The sequence below is a fragment of the Alosa sapidissima genome, chromosome 17, assembly GCF_018492685.1.
Source record: "Alosa sapidissima isolate fAloSap1 chromosome 17, fAloSap1.pri, whole genome shotgun sequence".
NCBI classification, from domain to species: Eukaryota; Metazoa; Chordata; class Actinopteri; order Clupeiformes; family Clupeidae; genus Alosa; species Alosa sapidissima.
In genome coordinates, this window is record NC_055973.1 from 10,823,072 (window position 1) to 10,843,050 (window position 19,979).

Here is a 19,979-nt window from a genome sequence, read left to right on the forward strand (position 1 = left end):
GTGTCTGACATTTTCCAAATGTACAGTTTTGAATATTTCAAAGTTCTATAGACTTGTCCACTGCATACAATTGATCATTTGGCATTTTGAATGTAGTTTTTAAGTGATTTCAGTTAACACATTAGCACGCTGTTGTAGTACACAGCTCTTAGTTGTCCTTCTTGATGTCAGGCTTTCAGATGTCTGGCTCGGTGTCAGAAGAAGGGGTTATTTTTATCCTGCCTACTTGACCGAGGAGTATGTGAGGCCGTACTGACAGATGGCACAGGATGCTTGGACATCCTTGGTTGGCGCTAAGTGACAGAGGGGTGCTTCCACAGCCAGCCCTGCTGTTTGTTGCTGAGATACAAATGGCTTATGTGGTGTGTGTGTGAATGGTATTCCTTCATTGTTATATGTAACACACACAAGCACACTCTTATCTTTAATGCTTCCCCCCTTGACCATTTCTTTGCACCCATTTCTTCCTGTAACATTTGTCCTAATTGTTTTTATTTCTCTTTATCTTCTATTGTTTTTAACCTCTTCATTTTGTTGTTGTTGTTGCTCTATCTCTTTCTTTCTTTCTCCATCTGTCTCTGGAGGGGACAGTGCTTTCTCAGTCCTGCCAGACAGAATGAGTATTATTCAGTTCAAGTTGGATCCCGAGGGTGACAGATGCAGAGTTTGGTCATGGGGGTGGGTGTGCCAGCCACATCCCCACACCTCCGCCACCCTAGGACCTGAAATGTCACTTTGATCACCACGCCATCTCAGCATGGCATTTCACCATCCTTTACAGTTTCGAAACTCACAAATACATTCACTTCAAACTCACAAATACACTGACATATAATGAAGCTCTTTGTGTTGAGAAAAAAAAAACAACTCTTCCTCTCACATTATGATAGACCAGTGGCTTCAGTGTGATGGCATGGCCTGCACCTGCTGTACTGTGACCCAAAGACTGACAGCACCCAGTGCTGTCATCATGGCCCACAGGCAGCTGAGGAAGTCGGTGAAGGAGCCTGGGCTATTAGAACCATGAGGGTTGGGAGGGAGAGGCCAATGCTCCCCGCAGCATCTGCAGATGAATGCCTCCCATCAGGCAGGCTCCAGCTGGGGCCATGGGGTGGTGATGGGCTTGTGGCCACGGCGCTGGGTCTTTAGAGGGTTTTTTATAGCGCGCCTGATTGTGTGGCAGGTGCAGTGTCTTCAGTGTGTTGCCATGTACAGTATGTGCAGGCCTTTACACTGAGAGCCAAGCCCGCGTTGCGTTGACACTGAGAGCCAAGCCCGTGTTGCGTTGTGGAGCTCATGAAGGGCACGAAGATGGCGCGCATGAATGGAAGGCACATGCAGCCTCTTTTGCAGGGATGGCCGTTAATGACCCATAATAGCCCATGAGATGAAACACTCATCAGCTGGAGCAATCGTGGAAAATGAGGAGAGCCAGCAGATCAAATACACTGTAACATTTTGAAAATAACTCTTTCAGTTATTCATAGCGTCTGATGATACGTCACCAGAGGACTGAGATGTACTGTGTACATCATCAAGCTCAGACCGCATTTTGGGTGTAAAAACCCATCAGCTCCCTTTCCAAGCACTATGCCTGCTTTTGTGTTCCACAGAGAGCAGGCGCTACTGGAGCAGTGGGCTAGCACCACCTGATGCCTCACTAAACAATCTGACTTCTGTTTTCCAAGCGGCTTGTTGTGCAACGAGGAAGAGTGAACCAGCAGAATGTGAACTGCCGAGCACTCACACACCCCAGATCATAATAGGCTCTGTGAGAGGTCAGGGCCAGGCTGTCTGAATGTGACCATTTCAATTCCTTTGGCCTTTATTTATAATGGATCTATTTCATTTGATTCACAACATGAAAAAATGGGCTTTCAACCTATGGCATTTGGAGTCTGGCAACCGCTGGCCGGAAAGCTACACAGACTCCCTAGATTTTCAAAGCAGATCAGCCTCATTATTGTATCGATTGGCAAAGGTCTCTCCACATCACCCGTTTCAATTAAAGCCATGAAAGAGAAAGAAGCAAGAGGGCTCAGCATGACCCCTCATCCCATCCGCTCACAAGCCTGGTAATAATAAGTAGACCTAAAGCAGACCTACGCACTTAAAGAATAAGATGGTGATAGTGGCTACATCCAGGTTTGACTCTGAAGAAGACGTATGGGCGTCAAAAGGTTAGTAGGTTTGCACTCATTAAAAATCACTTTAAGCTTTGTGTGCTCCGGTCCTGCTCCTTGGTCCTAGATAGACCTTGGGTCTCCTCATTTGACTTCTGCGTCGTGTTCCGTGAGCACCAACCAGGCTGAAGCGCAAGTGACCCCCTTCTACTGGCTTTCATGTTTGTTATGGTAACTATGTATAGACATACATGTAGACATACTGCATCACACAGGTTCCATAATATATGGCACACACAAAATGGCCTTTCAAGGGCAAATGAAGGTGAACAGGCTTCAACCCACACCTGTTCTGTTTTTGTATTCATAGACCCGGAGGCACTTAAACTGTTCGCCGGTGTGCCGGTGAAATCTGTCACCGGCTGCCGACACTTCATTTCAGGCGGGCATGTCACCGGGCAGTCATTGTGGGTCCTGGTGGGAGGCGGCCATTGTTCTGCCTCAGGGAGTATGAGTGTGACTAATGCCTTAAAATAACCTTCCCACCATTCAGAAATGGGTCAGAGAATGATGTCTGTGCCAGGGGAACCGGGAGAAAGAAGTGCACCATGGGTGTTTTTCTTTCTAACTACTGAAGTGAAGCAAGAGATGTTGATGGCGCAAGTGTCCATCAAATGTACTGCTAGATTTCTGAGGCCATTTTGCATCTGAATATTGAACCTCACTGAGAAAGCTATTTTAAGTTTCTTGTCACATGTGCAGTCAATGAATTTGACTTCCTGTTGTCTGCAATCTGTCGTCCTCCTGTGGGGTGTAGTAAGGCTCTTTGTTCTGGGCACTTGACTTTTGTGAATTGGCTTCAGGTACCACTTCAAACCACTTGGGGGCGCCAGTGTATTCCTCTGTTGAATACCCAGAGGCCAGACACACCTGGCTTTTCAGCTGGTGATTTTCCATGTGCTAAGAGAACTGTGTGGAGAATTAAATCTGCCTTACTTCCTTTGATTGTCATATTCATGTAGGCTACTCTTTTCATTTTGTCGGTTACATAAAGGAATAGAATAGTCTTTTTGCCCTTTTATCTCTCACACAGACTCTCAGGCATACAGGATCTTGAGCACAAGGACAAAACAAACGAAATGTGTAAAGACATACTTACAACACAACATGTATTTGTAAGACTACTGTTTTAATTCACACATCTTATACCCAAACAATCAGTTGAAATGATCAAATGGTGCAGCATTAAAAACATTAATAAACAATGGAAGCAGATAATCATCTGTGACCACTACATCTGCCTCAAGCCCCCCAACCCCACCTCCCCTCTTTCTCTCTCTCTCTCTCTCTCTCTCTCCCTCTCTCTCTCTCTCTCTCTCTAACTCTCACTCTCTCTCTCTCTCTCTCTCTCTTCTCTCTCTAACTCTCACTCTCTCTACCCCAACCCTTCAATGACAGTCTGGAGGTATTGACATTGCTTGCCTGTTTCTCCATCTGGCTGCCACTGATAAGAACTTGCAAGGGGCTGCTGGGTAATAGCCTCACCAGCTTACAAAGCGGGGGACATAATGTATTCTGGAGGAGAGGCCTGCCGCGTAGTCACTCTCAGCCTCATTCTACTGCTGTTTTCCCCCTCTCTCTCCCTCTCTCTCTCTCTCTCTCCCCATGTTTGTCTGTCTCTTGCTTCTTCCCCTTGCTCTGTATTTTTCCTCTCTTTGTCTCTCTGTCTCTCGCCAGTAGCAGGGGACTTTAGCGACAGCAGTCAGCAAGTGCTGTCTACCAGAGAAAGTGACGATGTGATGATCCGCATTTGAGCACCCATCTCAGTATCGGAGGGAAACAAAATGGCCTTCCTCTCCAGGAGAGAAGGGAAAAAATAGCTACAAAATGATAACCTTTAAAAAAAATGAGAAAAGAGAAATCCTCACAAATATTGCTAATCTTGTTCTCATTTGCGACGAGAACTGGGCTTTGAAGCGATGCTATTTCACGCTTAGAATAAATCCTTCTGGATTTAAATGAGATATCGACTAGGCTTCATTTTGAATAATGTGGCGATCAGCAGAGAATGGAGCAGATATAAACATCACCACGAGGACAATGGAGTCGACAGGAACCTAAAAATAATCTTACTCGATGGAAGACCTATTTCCTATTTATAAGCACTTGTTTTACACCTGTACAGAGATGGACATCTGATGGACGTGGGCTACATTAGTGACCATTTGCCTTGTCTGACCTCCTGTCTTGTGTTTACTTGCAGGTATGGCCTCCATATGACACTGTGTCTTTGTGGTAGTCTCCATACTGTTAACTGTTTTGTCAGTGTTTAAGGGACATATCCTGTGTTTTCATGGCCATATACTCTTGTTGTTGCCCTAGGTGCTTTCAGCCTAACACATTTGGATGCTTGTAAACAGATCTGTCTGCACCCGAAAACGTCTGTCCACAGATGCATTTGTGTCTTTAGTTTACATGTATCCCCAAAGTGTTTGGATGAGGGGGAGGGAAATATTGCTCATCAATCCTAAAGCAGTATAGAAATGGAATTAGCGATGAAACACAAGAGACAAAGTGAGAGAATGAGAGACATAGAGAGAGAGAGAAAGAGAGAGAGAATGTGCTCAGCAGAAGGTATAATCTGCTGGACAAAGAGGCCAATGCTATGCAACACATCAGGCAAAGAAAGCACAACGTCACATGGAAAAAAAAAGATGCTGAAAAAGAAAACGCCTCTTCCCTCATGTCCACCCATTGGCTGATCACACAGTGACGGGGACAAGTAGACGTCAGCAAGCCGTCATAGCCCCACAAAAAAATAAAAATTACAAAAGTAACTAAAAAAGAGAGCGTTTCTTTGCAAACAGTCTCGCCAGTCTCAAACCTTGCCACGCCACTCCCAGCCCATCCTCACCCACCCAATACCAGCCCCCTGGCAGCAGAGCCCTCACTTTCCATTCCGATTGAATGCACCAAGGGTGGGCACACTGTCACAGTTCATCCCATGCTTCCCCCTCCATGCCCCCAAAGCCCACACCCACCACTGCAGTCTAGACACAAGGCAAGTACGAAGCTCTCTTCTTTTAGTGGAGCAAATCGGAGAGGACCGCCCCTCCCAGCCCCCTCATCCCTGGTGGAGGTCTCTCTTTTAGGGGTTAATGACAGAGAAAATTAGGTGAACTGCAAATCACCATAAACCCCACAGACCATTATCAGCCAATCAGCACTGTCATATTACCACCCAACACAGACAGATGGGGGGGCTCGGCTGTATCCAGGGCATAGCGGGGGAGGTGGGGGGATAGTGTAAGGCTAGTGGCTGCTCTGGGATATATTGGGCATGTCTGAGTCAGGGGAGGGAGGATGTTAGTGGTCAGGGATTCTGCTGTGTAATGATTCCATCACCTTGCTACTGGTTCCTCACAGCCAAGCAGCCACATAGAAGCGAGGGAAAGGTGTACCTTGTCGAAAGGCTAGAGGTTCCCTTCTTGAATTTCCCCTGGGGATCAATAAAGTATCTATCTATCTATCTATCTATCTATCTATCTATCATCATTTGTGTGTTTTTTTTGTGTGTGTGTGTGTGTGTATGTGTGTATGTGTGAGAAAAAAATGAGAGCTATGGATTAGTTGTGTAATTATCTTCTCTTGTTCTACCCTCCTTTCCTTCCCTTCACTCAAGTTGACCCCTTATTATGGTAGCAGATGCTAATTACACACTCCTGGCTTTCCCAATGAGCTGCAGTGGGGGTCTGGGGAAGTCTGCTGCTACGACCAGACGGAAATTTCTAGAGCGCATCCTCCCACCAAACAGAGAAAGAGAGCTGTCTGAGGTGGCGAGCTATCCTTGCGCTGGCGGGGGTCGAACAGAAAAGACATTGGTCACCAATCATCTCTGGGATTTGTCTTGATGACCCTTAATCCATTATGAGTGAAATGGACATCTGCACATACACTCATACACACACACAGACTGCCATGCTGCCAGAGTGCAAGAACTGATTACAGTGTTTAGACTGTCTTTGAAAGGTGGCCATTTTGTTTTCTCTCAACTCAGGCACTGGCTGTCTATCTCTCTCTCCTTGAAGAACTATGGGATGCGAATGTTGAGCTGGAGCCTGAGGCTGAGTACAATCATACCCAGACAAGGGCTGAGCATGTTGGGCAGAGAGGGAGGCAGGCCAAGCAGGGGAGGTCTGGACTGAGGTCTCCGTGCCTCGAGGGCGGCAAGGCTCTCTGATGAGGCGGGCACGCTCAGCTGAACGGGGCACATCAACGCGGTGGAGCGCAGGATGTGACGGACGGGAAAAGCCTTGCCTAAGGCCCGCCTCAGCCTTGTGTCTTCCCTTTCTGTCCTTCCTTCCTTCCTTCCTTCCTTCCTTTGTTTCTTCCTTCCTTCGTTTCTTTCTTCTCCTCTTCTCGCTCTCTGCATTTTTCAACTCAAAACAGCAGCCCTCGTGACACCGTAGCACCATCCCATAATCCGGGACAGAGGGTGAAGCAGTGATATAATGGGCTTAATCTATCCCCGACTTTAGCCATTAACCAAAAGTCGTCGTGAACTGTCATCACAAAAATGAGCAATTGCTCACTGACTCAGGGGCAGGAGCAGCATACTGCAGTGGGCGTCTATGCGAGAGCTCAAATGTTATGCAACCGCCGAGTGCATTTTACACTATAGGCAGGGATGAGTCATTTGATTGCTCTGTAGAGACGCGCTCGGCCATCGCTCTCAGGGCCCCCTTGCACTGCTCTGGAGATGTTGTGGAGAGGCTGTGGAGAGGGCGGACGAGGCCCTCCTAAAGCCTGAAGCTCGATTCAGCCTCTACCTCTCTGAGATGTTACACAATGTCTGCAGGGTTGACCACAGGAGGACCTTACAGTGTATGCCAGTGTATGACCAGTAGATTGAAAGAAAATTAAAAATAAAAAAAACTGTGCTTTCCTGCGTCTCAAAATATGTGTCTTTGCTCACTTTGTGTGCAACCTTCAGTGATCCAATATATTTTTTTTTATATTACAGCAAAATGTTCTTCATATTATTGGTGTAGCAAATCATATGGATGCCCGAGAGACAATAATATAATTTTGTGTTGTGGTTGTTCACATTGCAAAAGTGAGAGCAAATGAGAGTTCTCTTGCCAAGGAGATTTAACTGAGAATTCAATTTGTACATCAAAGGGTGCTAAAAATATAAAATCAATCATGCCGATGAATAATGGCTTTAAATGAACCATAACAAATCAGTGAAATTCAGATATGGAGTGGATTTATGCAAAGCAGAGCTGTAGCTGCCTTGTAGCATAAAAAGGCAGATTCGTTTTGTAATGGTCATCAACATTTTGTCCGTAACTTCAGATGGACTGAATTGATTTTGTTCTAGCAGTGGAATGTTTCTTTCTCAGCTTCTTTTCCATCATGGTCATCATCTGCTCTTTTTTTTTTATCCCACCATCACCCCCCCTTCTTTTTCTTTTCTTTGTCTCTTTTTTCTTACTTTCTTTTCGTTCTTTTCTTCTTTTCTTTCGTTTCTTACTTTCATCATCTGCTCTTAAACCACATACTGTTTTATCTTTGTGCCAATAGGTTTTTCACAATTCAAATACACACTCACAACAACATGACATTGTCGTCCACACACATGCCTAAAAATGTAAATACTTGTTTTTATTTCCCTCTTTCCTTTAGCTAACAGGCCAGTTTTTTTTGGGGGGGGGGGTTTTGTTGCTGCTGAGCACAATCTCCACATTGCCCTCAGCAGCCTCCAATCCCCTATGGAGTGCATAATAAAGCTGATAACCGTGGGCTGAAGTGTGCGATAGGTGGAGCAGGCGCTGGTGGTCGTGATGATGCTGGAGATAAGTGATGGATGGTGAGGCTCCGAGAGCCTTACGTCCCCCCACTATCGGCCTCCGCAGCTGGGCCAGATGCGCTCGGCTGCCCCCACACAAAGGGACGTCCATACACGGGCACTCGAGCAGACGATGCATTCAGACGATGCATTCAGCCCACGCACCGACCACCCTCCCTGCACGCGAGCGCGCGCACACACACACACACACACACACATACCACACCTCCTCCTTCTCCTACTCTTTGGTGGTTCCCTTTTACCCCCCGTGAGCTTAAAATTGCCCTCATCAATGGCCTCATCAAGCCTCTGACGCACGCTCCCCCTCCTCTGCTCTTCACAGTCCTGCTCATCAATGCAGGCCACTGAGTGGCTCCCACTGAGCGTCTCACACTGCTGCCCTTAAGGCCTTGTCTTCTGTCTCCTGGTTCAAGATGGGGATGAAAGAACAAGGATCTTCAGTTCTCCACAAGGATGTTCGTTTGCATTTCAGTGATAGTCTCCTACTAGATAACCCTGCCTGCCACATGTGCACTGGCTGATAAGTGATTAGCAATGTAAGCATAATCAGGATTATTACATTACATTACATTACATTACATTTGGCTGATGCATTTTTAGCCAAAGCGACTTACAACATGGTAAACAGTTTAAGTTTTAGAGCAGTTCTCAACAATTTTAGGACAATTTAAAAAACATTAGAGTACAGTAAGAATAAGTGCATCAGTGAGTGCTGTTTTTAATAGTTACTTGTCAGTTTAAGATGGCTGGTGAGTGCTAGGATCAGCACGACTTGTTGTAAGTGTTGCTATGAGAGGAGATGTTCTCTAAAGAGCTGGGTCTTCAGGAGTTTTTTGAAAATGGAGAGGGATGTCCCTGCCCTTGTAGGAACTGGTAGTGTGTTCCACTAACGAGGAACAACAGATGAGAAAAGTTTGGATTGGCCTGAGCGTACCGGAGGTAGAGCTAGACGTCGTTCGTCTGAGGAGCGCAGCGGTCTGGAGGTAGAGTATGTCTGTATGAGGGCATTCAAGTAGGTGGGAGCAGAACCGGAGACTACTTTGTAGGCAAGCGTTAGAGCCCTGAATTTGATGCAGGCCGCCATAGGTAGCCAGTGTAGCTGGATGAGCAGCGGGGTAACATGTGCCCTTTTGGGTTGGTTGTAGACCAGGCGCGCCACCGCGTTGGATCATCTGAAGTGGTTTCACTGCGCAGGCTGGGAGACCTGTCAGGAGGGCGTTGCAGTAGTGGAGTCGTGAGGTGACTATTGCCTGAACCAGAGGTTGGGTAGCATCTTGAGTCAAATAAGTCCTGATTATCCGTATGTTGTAGAGTGCGAAACGGCATGACCGGGCGACTGAGGCAACATGATCTGAGAACTTAACATCAGAAAAAAATGACAGCACAAATTAATCTCCACCAGTTAAACAAAATACAGGATCTTAAGTACACAAGATGAGGTGGTTTTAGCTTTACGTTTCTACCATGAGGTCCAGCAAACACCTGTAAGGATATGCATGTTATTGTGATCCAACGGCTCCTGTGTGGGCAACGGTCTCCTCACATCAGAGCCACTCCACACTCAACAGCATAATTGTGTTAAAAGCCATCCCCACGCCACTCAGAACCACAGCATATTACACCGCACAGAGCTGTTGCTCTCTTTCCTCTCAACTTTCCTGGCAACATGTCTGGAGACAGCGGCAGCGACTGCTGGTAAGTAAGGGTCTCGCTTTGCTAATCAAACGCAATTAGCTGCTCTTCATCAGTCATCATTACAATCTTCACTCACCCCTCCTTACTGTGTGTGTTGAACATCATCATCATCTTCATCATCACCATCATCATCATCATCGCCACTACAACATCATCAACATCATCATGGTTGTTAGTATTTCTGTTAGATGCTGTCTGAAATGCATGCCTTGTGGTTACTTCAGTCTGTGATACACACTGCAGTGTAGTTCTGAATGGGTCCATAGAAATTCAATAGTCAATAATTCAGTAGTTACAGTTTCAGTACACTGTAAACAAGCAAATTACCTATAAATAATTGAGACGGATTCCGAGGCGGTGTTTTCTTAGTTCTGCTCATTGTGAGTGGGATTACGGCAATTTATCATCATAAATGTGGTTGGCTCTTCAGCAAAGACATACATACTAAAAGGAGAGGATGTCTCTCTCTCTCTCTCTCTTTCCCTCTCTTTGTTTGTTTTTTCCTGTGCTTAGGGTTATCTTGTGAAACGGTAAACACCAAATCAATATTGGCTTTTTGTCACCACCTCAGTCATGATGTTGAGCCAGGAAAAAGTTTTGGGTGGTCATTGTCTGCAGTGGGAGTTTACTGTTCTTCTGCTATCTGACTAGAACGACAGATCTGGTGCGGTGGGGCAGCAGTAACATCACTGCCTGCCAATTGGTTGGCGTGTGTTTGATTCCCAAAACCTGCCGTTACGTGTCTAAATAAAATAAAAGCGTCTGCTAAATACCAGCCAACATTTTGATTATATGTAGAATTAGGTGGTCATTAGTGAGATGTTGATGTTCTTATGCTATCTGTCTGATTATATGTAAAATTGGAATGTAGAATACAAGAGAAGCTCTGTGTTGTTCCAGTACATGAGGCTTCATGCTCCCTTGTCATTTCAATGGCGGGCACAAGAGCATCAAATAGTGTGAGGAGCGCTGCTGAGAGCCATTTAACCTTTTGAACCAGCTCCTCTTGCAAGGGGACCCAAGAGGGATGTGTGTAATAATGGATGGAGTGTGTTTAAATACACATATGTGTGTGTGTGTGTGTGTGTGTGTGTGTGTGTGTGTGTGTGTTAGTGCACATATATGGGGAGACAGTGGGGTGTTAGCAGTGGTGGAATGTAACGAAGCACAAATACTTTGTTACTGTACTTAAGTAAATTTTCCACGTACTTGTACTTTACTTAAGTAAAATTTATAGTGCATACTTTTGACTTTTACTTCGTTACATTTTACAGCAATTATCTGTACTTTTACTCAGCTACATTTCTACAACACCATCGTTCCTTTTTACGATACATTTTATGATCAGTTTTTTTTCTCTCTGACAAACACGTTTGTTTTACCAGGGGGCGGGGTTGCAGAAAACATTAGAAACATAAGCTTCTAGTCTAGACCAGGCAAAGTGTGAGCTTGTAGCCATCTGCATTCGGTAGGCTATATTCACCAGACCCATGGCTACACTGTACATGCAACTGTGTTCTGTGCCTTTCTCTGTCTGTTATCTGCAGCGTTAGGGCCTCCTCTCCGATGAGATTGCTATCCGCGGATCAGCGAAGTTACAGGCTATGCCCATGCTTCTGTCACACGTCTGATCATTTGCGGCACAAATGAATGGTAGACTATTAATGAACCGGTGGTTTCATTTTCCAGATTAGGAAATATTCCTTAATTGTGTGTGATCAAATAAAGATGCATAGCCTACAATTGGGGGGTAGTAATGTGAGCACTCATTCAATGTCTATGCGTCTGCGCAAGTGAAACTGAACCTAATCATAAAGATACCTTTCTCAGCAACTTTTCTGTTCAATCAGCATAATTGGCATTACGATCCACCCGACGTTTCCCTTGTCTACCCCGTTAAACTTCAGGCTCTCGTGTTTTGCTGAATGATATTACTCAGCAGATCAACCAGAATTACAGTCTCTAGAATTGTAGGTCAGAATGTAAACTGGGCCACAGATGGTAAGCACAATTGGATTAGCTTAAAACTATCTAGTCGAGTATAACCTAAAACTAGCTTAATTAAAATGCCACAGCCCATACTGATTTTTCGTTTTAGAATATAGATATTAAGAGAATAAATCATTATGCAAATACTTTTACTTTTAATACTTAAAGTACATTTAAAAGCAGGTACTTTTTACCTTTACTTAAGTAGGGTTGTCATTGTGGTACTTTAACTTTTACTAAAGTAAATATTTCTCTGTGTATTTGTACTTTTACTTAAGTACTGGGTTTCAGTACTTCCTCCACCACTGGGTGTTAGAAGGGTAAAAGGCAATGTAATGTTATTATCTCAATGTAGCCTACACAAGCTACTATTGTCTATTATGACTGGCATATGCAGAAATATTCAGCATGTACACACACACACACACACACACACACACACACACACACACACACACACACACTGTCTCTCTCAAGTTCAATAGTTATGGGTTTATGACAAAGTCCATATGGACATGTGAAAAATCCACAATGTAGCAGTTGCAAATACAACTAAATCGTTTACTTCAGGGGACCGCATAAGGAAACAGAGCATAAGGAATGCCGGGGGGACTAATTGAAATCAGGCAAATAGCACTTGATTAAAGGTCAGAGCTAAAATATGCTCTGTGTTCCCTTGGCCTATGCAGGCAGGTGTTGCTTTAATTACAGTGCATCAATCATGTTTCAGACAATATACTATACATAGTCGCCCTGCCAAAGGCTCTGCTAAGGCAATGCTTTGCAGTCTATAGCTTCTAATGGCCGGATTGGAAGGCCGAATCTGTTTAATTACCTGGAACAGGATCTGGGTTACCTGTCAGAGAATTAAGCTTATTTACTGCTCCCTTAAAGTGCCTGACAATAGAATTAAAAAAGTAAGTGAATACTAGTGTGGATGTAAAGTATTGAGTTCAAAGTGTGTTAATACAGAAGCGTGTTAGGCTGTATGGCCTCTGTTGATAAATTTGTTACCAGGGTCTGGTGTTAACTTCGAGTAAGAAAAGGTTCTATATAACTCAAGTTATCATTTGTTTTGTTGTTGTTAGTCTGGCTTGAGAGTGCAGGATATTTCAGTGGTACTGTTTGTAATGTTATGATCAAAGATCGGTGTGCGTGTTTGTGTGTGTGTGTGTGTGTGTGTGGGTGTGTGAACTGCACTAATCTGTGAGAGCCACAGTCAGTGGTGCCAGACCACACCCACGTGCCATTTGCAATGCACTGAAGCAGGAAATGAGTTTCTTTGCCGGCCGTAACCACGGGTAACCCAATCTGGCAACGTTCAGCCAAGGAGCCACCACTTACGGCATACCTAGGGAGACAACAACATGAATGGGAGAGTATTCTAGCAGTCAAACAGTAGGCCCAGTGTGTGAGGTGGAAGTGTCACAGATGACACATGATGCGCGTTGACATTATAAGAAAAAACACACCGACGGCTTCATACAGGGAATTATTGATCGGCTGCCATACACCAAACCACAGTGCAGTGATTGATGCCCTAGAGTTGCAGGGGTTGAGATATCTGTTCCACCCACGTCTCTAAGTGGCGCTGTAACATTAGGCTGGTGCGGGCAGGCTTTCTCGACTCGCTAAGTGGGCGAATAAGAGTGAAATGAGAGACGGGGAAGCGCTGCCCTCGTTGGTTCTTCAACCGAAGAAAAATTGTGTGAGTGTTGTGGAAACTGAAGACTGTGGAAAGAGAGAGGAAAGGAAGAGGGGGTGCAAGTGTGTGTGTGTGTGTGGGGGGGGGGTGCAGGGGTGTGTGTGAATAAGTGAGTGTGTCAGTGCGGTGATGGACGAGGAGGTTGAGGGGTTGAGGACACTAATGAGCAACACAGGATCTTCATTATGGCTCAGGTGAAACAGAGAAGGAGCCATGAATATTTCATCTCACCGAAGACGGACACAGACACAATGCTGTCGGGCCGGGGCTAACTGACAGACAGAGAAAGATGGAGAGAGAGAAAGAGAGAGAGAGAGAGAGAGAGAAGATGGAGGGAGGGAGATAGATAGAGAAAGGCACTGGGCTGTGTTGTTTACCTCTTGAAAACTGCTAGCTGTGAAACTCCTGTCACACTGATTGACCCCACGTGGCTCCAATCACAGCAACTGGACACCTCTCTAAAACATATCGCCAGTAATCTGATGATATGGAGATGGACTCGATGCGCCATTCTGCATATCCAGGCAGAATAGAATACAGAGGATAGTGTTTTAGCTAATTACCAAGACCATTATTTCTGCAGGTGGAATGAATGGAGAGTGAGAAGGAATGAGGCAGAGAGAGAGAGAGAGAGAGAGAGAGAGAGAGAGAGTTCAGCAGTCTTTCACATTAGTTGATGATAATAGAAATATCTGGCTGAGAATCTAGACCTCACAGGGTATTTCATCTATGCATCTTTGGTCTGACATACCATGGGCTAAAAGACCTCAGCAACTGAAATTCCCTTTGTTGCGCTGTGAGAGATATCATGCTTTGTTATTGTGTGGCTTGATCCATCACTTTCAAGATGTAACAAGCCAAATCATTGGGGAGGAAAAGGCAGTCTTCTTCAAAGGCACAGTAATAAAGACCTGGCCTCAAAGGCAATGATGATGTAGACTACAGAGTCAAGTGATGGGAACACTAGATGTCCCCCAAAGATTGACCCATGCTTGTGATCTTCACTCTAAACACAGCGGAGAGCAAGCAGCAAGCTCACGGCCATCTGAGTGCAGCTATGTGGAGGGCCTCCTGAACTCCATGCTGCTTCTGTCCCATAGGCAAGGAAAGGAAATAACAGCACATCAGTCAAAATGGAAAGATATTTCTTCTTCTTCATAGTCGTCTTCATCACCACTATCATCATCATCTTTTTCTTCTTCTTCTTCTTCTTCTTCTTCTCTTCCCCCTCAAGATTCTCTGTCATAACCTCAACACAACAAAAATGGAGAGCATATGTGTTGACATGTTTCAAGTCTCCTTTATATTAGTAGGATGTAATCCTTTCTGTCTTATTTCTGTTTGTTGTCTTGTTTAGTGTTTGCTGTCAGCCCACATCCAGCTATTGTTACAGCTATGATAATTAAACTAATGATCAGGGCCCTGTCACGGCAGCTTATGCAATATTGTGTTACTTTTTGGTAATTAATAATACATTGGTGAAGGAGTTCATCCGACTCACAGAGGTGGACTGCTCAGTCGGCTGTGCCCGTCTCTTAAGGATATGACTGATTGATACTTGACCATGTAGATCTTATCCAAGCAAAGACAGTAAGTACAGATGTAAGATGTCAGATTTTGTTCCTCTCCTTCTTTCACAGTGTTAGATAATTTGCTGTCAAGTTCTTTTTCAAAGTGCTTTCTGAACTACCTTACTGTGCTGTAAGTGTTTCCTGCATGCTCTGCCAACAGACAGACTGGCCAGTGTAAAAGTGTTTAGTACTAGCACGAGATAGATTTGAATGGAGTGTAGAGAGAGGATGAGTACAGCAGGCAATTCCTTTCAATGTGACAGGGGTTATGTGGACATACACTTAGGCAAACATGTTTCTCTGTGTGGATATACTGTATGCTTACGTGCACGCGCGTGTGTGTGTTTGTGTGTGTCTCTGTTAGATAGATAGAGATAGATAGATAGATAGATAGATAGATAGATAGATAGATAGATAGATAGATATACACACATACAACAGCACATTCTCACCCAAGCACATCTCGCACACACATTCATCTGCGTGTGTGTGTGTGTATGTGTGTGTGTATGTGTGTGTGTGTGTGTGTGTGAAAGAGAGAGAGAGACAGAGAAACTTTGTTTGTTTGGTTTTGCAAGGGGTGTGGTTATAACCAAAGGACAGGTAATTTGAATAAATGTGTGTCTGTGCATATGTGAGTGTGTGTATCTATGTGCACATACTGTAAGTGATTGCAACATAATGTGTATGGCTTCACACGTATGCATACTTGTACGTTTGACACCGAATCTCATCTCAGTTGTAAGTCTCCGATCATCAGACATATAGTCTGTGTAAAGGTCAGTGAAATCTCTTCTTAAGCCATAACGTGTGATGTAGCAGATTTATAAATGTATTCTTAAGAGTAATAGTGGGCTACAGAGGTGTACAAAAGATAGCAACTGGTATGGAAAAGCTGTTTATCTTGCATTATATTTTTGTACATTTAGAACACTGATGTGAAAGCATGCCTTGTTTTTTTTATAGTAGCCTAATACCACAAAGCTAATTATTAACCGGCACAGCTTTTTGCTCTGATGTTGTAACATGAAGAGACTGTAGTTGTCAAAATGAAACGCGCATTCACAATCTATAATACATGGCAACAAATCTATCACACTTGAAGGGAGTAATTTTCTCTCTCTCTCTCTGGCAATACCTGCGGGGGGGGCACTGGCAGTCCCACCGCACAAAGGTTAAATTGAAACTTTAACTCACTTACTGACACCACAAGTTCATCCCAGCTCCCGTTTCTACCTCCTTGCCTGCCGGTTCTCTGGTTTCCCCAATGGCCTCGAGTTGCTACGGCAGAGCAGAGTAGAACAGAGTGTTTTAGCACTGGTGACACTAGGCAGTAATGCCTCTCTAATAGCACTGGCTGACATAAGGCTTTGAGCATTTCAGAAACTAACAGAAGGGATATATTCTAAGGTGGACTACCATGATAATATTTCAAAATGTTGCCATTTAAATGTATAATGTAAGCATATGGAATACTAGGAGAAGGTATATGGGGATTGCTTTGGAAATCTTATATGGTAACAGTTAAGCAATAGAAAGAAATGACAAAATCTCTGTTCTGCTGCTGTCTCCTTGCTATAGTTATAGCTGGTGCAACCTATAGACAAACTACAACTTTTAAATAGTTGTTTCAGCATATTCAGATGTCAATATAATGATGCTTTATAGACCTGCATTACTCCACTACTGGACTCCCAATACACGATTGTGTGTATTTAAGGAATATCACTTGCACTTGACTTGTGTCAGGAATATCACGTGTACATAGCTGTAATAGATGTGTGAGAACTGATAATCATTCTCATTATTCTAAAGGTAAAAGGCAATGTTTTATATTTTTGCACAATATATTATAACCTATGTGTAATAATTAATTAATGCTCTCCATAAATGCATCTTAGTATACTATGAAAAATAACAACTTGTCATAACACACACACACACACACACACAGGTTCACTAAGGTCATCATCTCACTGCACTGTAAATCAACGGCAGAATGGGTCAAAGCATGTCTCTCTGTCTCGTGTTATGCTCTGTTGTTACCAACAGGGAAGTTATCCATTATTAAAAATATCTGGGGTTTTTTTTGGTCCTGTGCATTATCCCTCACAGGCTCAATTACCGACTGTTTTGTGTGCCTGTATGGACAACTAGGCCTAAATACTCAGTAGATAAAAATGGCATCATAATTTGTCAAATCTGAGCTCTGAACACCTTCTGAGCTCTGAACACCTTATCTTTTTACACTAATTTATTTATGATGCATTCTACTCAATAATGAAACTGTAAGATGTTATATAATTACAGTGAATGTTTAACATAGCAGCCTACTTGAAACGATTTAAACAAAAATCAAATCTAGTTTAAAATATTTTTTGTGTATAATAGAGTACTGCACGTTTGGCTACTTGCAAGATAGGGTGCTTGTGCAACATTAGTCCCCCAAGGCCCAAGGTTCAAGGAGAACCGCATCTCACACAGACATGAAAAGTAAAATAGCCTACTTTGCCTGATCTTGCACTCCTCCAAACCTAAGAGGCATCACCTAGGTGCTCTTCTTTCTCTCTAACGTTACTCAGTATTTTCGGTGGCGCTAACCAGCTTTGGTTTGTGAATGAATGCGCATCTAAAAGGGGAAAGGCTCATGGCGCAACCCTGGCTAATTCCCTTTAATCCCGACATATCTGCTAGTACTTAGCATTGTTTCCTATGCCAACCAAAGGGGAAGCGTTTCGGGTAACATAGAGATTAGGCCAGACAGTTAGCGATAGCGCCTACTCCCTTGTGCAGTCGAAGTAACTCGACCAACATTCAGCACGCTAGACATATGGATTAAATCCAACTCCAAAATGTCTGACAACCACCTTAGAAGACGATGTAAGTGTCCACGCGGTTTGTGTTGGTTGCCCTGGAGAATCCAAATAATTTCTGTATGAGCTTTCTAAAATCCAGTCTGTGAGATAATGTGGCCTTTGAGAGTCCAAATGGATATGAACACCAGAAGGTAGGCTACTGTCTACGGTAAAAAGTGTAGCCTCATGGAATGTCAGATTGATTGCTGCTGTGTTAACAAAAACATGTTGTATCTAATTCTTGACTGAGACAGACCCTGTGGCAACAGACTGTCAATTTCTACTTCTGGTAGGCTACTATGCAATTAGAAAGTTATGTGCTCAAGATGGAAGAGCCTGTGTAGTCTGCGTTTGGTTGTCATACATTTAACATTGAAACATTGTTTTTTAATTCTGAATTAAGTTAATAAGGGAATGGGGTAGCCTATATTACAAATAGTTAACCTTGCTACACAAAGATACCAAAGCTGACTTAAACAGCCTGCTCTGTAAATAGGGCGTAAATGTCCAACCAACTCGAGGATATGGTACTAAACATTTTTACAGTATTGAATATTTGGGTTTTGGGTCATTTTCATTGCTATGGAACTGTTTTTTTTTTCGATTTCCCCCCCCCAAAACATTTATAGTACAAAGGCAGTGCAGACCACAGATTAATGGCTAATTTTAGGACAGTCTACTGTAAGCAAAATTTGTCAAGCATGTTAATTGATTGATTGAAATCTCCTCTCGGAATATTCAGAAATTGTATGTTTACAATTTGGTGTTATTGTTTAGGTCCAAAGTCTTAAAGCTGCAGTTGGCAAGTCTGACAGATTGAGGGGACTTAGCCAAAATTTTGAATGTTTACAACTCTCATCCCCATCCCCCACTACCACCGAGCACCCTCTCATCGAGTTTGGTCAGTGCGCACCAGACTGCACCAGACTGTAATTGACAGTCAGATCTCACACAGCCCTGCTCTGATTGAACCAGAAGAACCGGGAGCTGCAGATTTTTGCAAAACAAATAACAGGCTCTAGGTGGAGGTAGAAGTGCGGGGTTTTTTTCTAAAACCGGCTGATTGATGTTGTTCTGTCGTAGTATAGTGTCGGTTTCAGTGAATATGATCACAAAAATCTTGCCAACTGCAGCTTTAAGTCTATGGCACACTGTGCAAATGTGCATGTGTAGGACCCATTAATTTATCCAAAGCTTAATTTCTGTTAAAGAAGTTACTGAAAGTACTGAGAGTATGCATTCCCCACCCTTTCAGACTATATAGTTGTCTGCAGACCAGGTAATAAATGTGACTAGCTGTTTTTTTCCTTTGTTATTTTCTTCTTTCTTACTGCCTCTTGCATCTATGTCTCTTTTCCACTACTTTTGGTGCTTGTTTATCTGTTTATCTGTTTTCCTTATCCTGTCAAACTCATTCTCCCTCCCCACATCCTTTGTCTCTCACTCATGCCTGTTTACTCTCCACCCATCTGGAAAACACCAGAGAATGCATAGAACAACATCAGACGTATTAGTCTTGGTACATAAAGCAGTATGTGCCCCCTGGATTTTATCAGGGGAAACCTCATTGAATTGGAGCGCACCCCTCCTTAACCTCACCGTTATCTAATGGCCAGCATGGCCCAGCATGGTCCTGTGACTGGTTTAAAGAGTTTACACCAGAGCGCTCTTATGTAGCAGTCAGTGGTATTATTTGTGTCCCAAGGCCTTGGCACCTCACAGGATCCCCATGCTGCTTGCTCCGGATCCTTTCATACAAGGTTACTTGGCAACCTTGGCCGTGGTGATTAGACAGCAGGAGGGAAGCCAGGATGAAGAAATGCAGCATATCACACGTGGATAGAAGTAGTGTGTAGTAGTGTGTAGAAATTAAATACTAAACGATGAGATTCCAAAAGTGGCAGAAATAGGTGATGTCGTCTAGTGATTGGCAAATATGCATGCCTAAAGGCAATGTAATCTCACTGACATTGGTCCAGTCTTCTCTGTCAATTCTTTGATGTTTGGTGATTTGGTTTTGTGTGTGTGTGTGTGTGTGTGTGTGTATTTACGTAATAGAGTACATTTGACTGTGGGGTGTAGGTTTATGAAATTCTTTGTGTAATATTTCATGTCTTACAATACTCTAGCATGTGATTTTCAATGAGTGTGTAATAGTTAAAGAGTGTG

At 43.7% G+C, this 19,979-nt stretch overlaps 1 protein-coding gene across 3 annotated transcripts in view; it reads left to right on the forward strand.

The window, feature by feature from the left end:
- The first annotated feature begins 9,654 nt into the window (after positions 1–9,654).
- Positions 9,655–19,979, forward strand: part of myo3a (myosin IIIA) — a 73,392-nt gene continuing 63,067 nt past the window's right edge. The window contains exon 1 of one of the 3 annotated variants that reach the window (XM_042067853.1): positions 9,655–9,690. In XM_042067853.1, the coding sequence (XP_041923787.1) occupies positions 9,662–9,690 (29 nt within the window). In that variant the 5' untranslated portion in view covers positions 9,655–9,661. Of the gene's footprint in view, positions 9,691–17,759; positions 17,836–19,509; positions 19,571–19,979 lie in introns of those variants that run through there. The other 2 variants (XM_042067854.1, XM_042067855.1) reach the window with 2 other exon arrangements.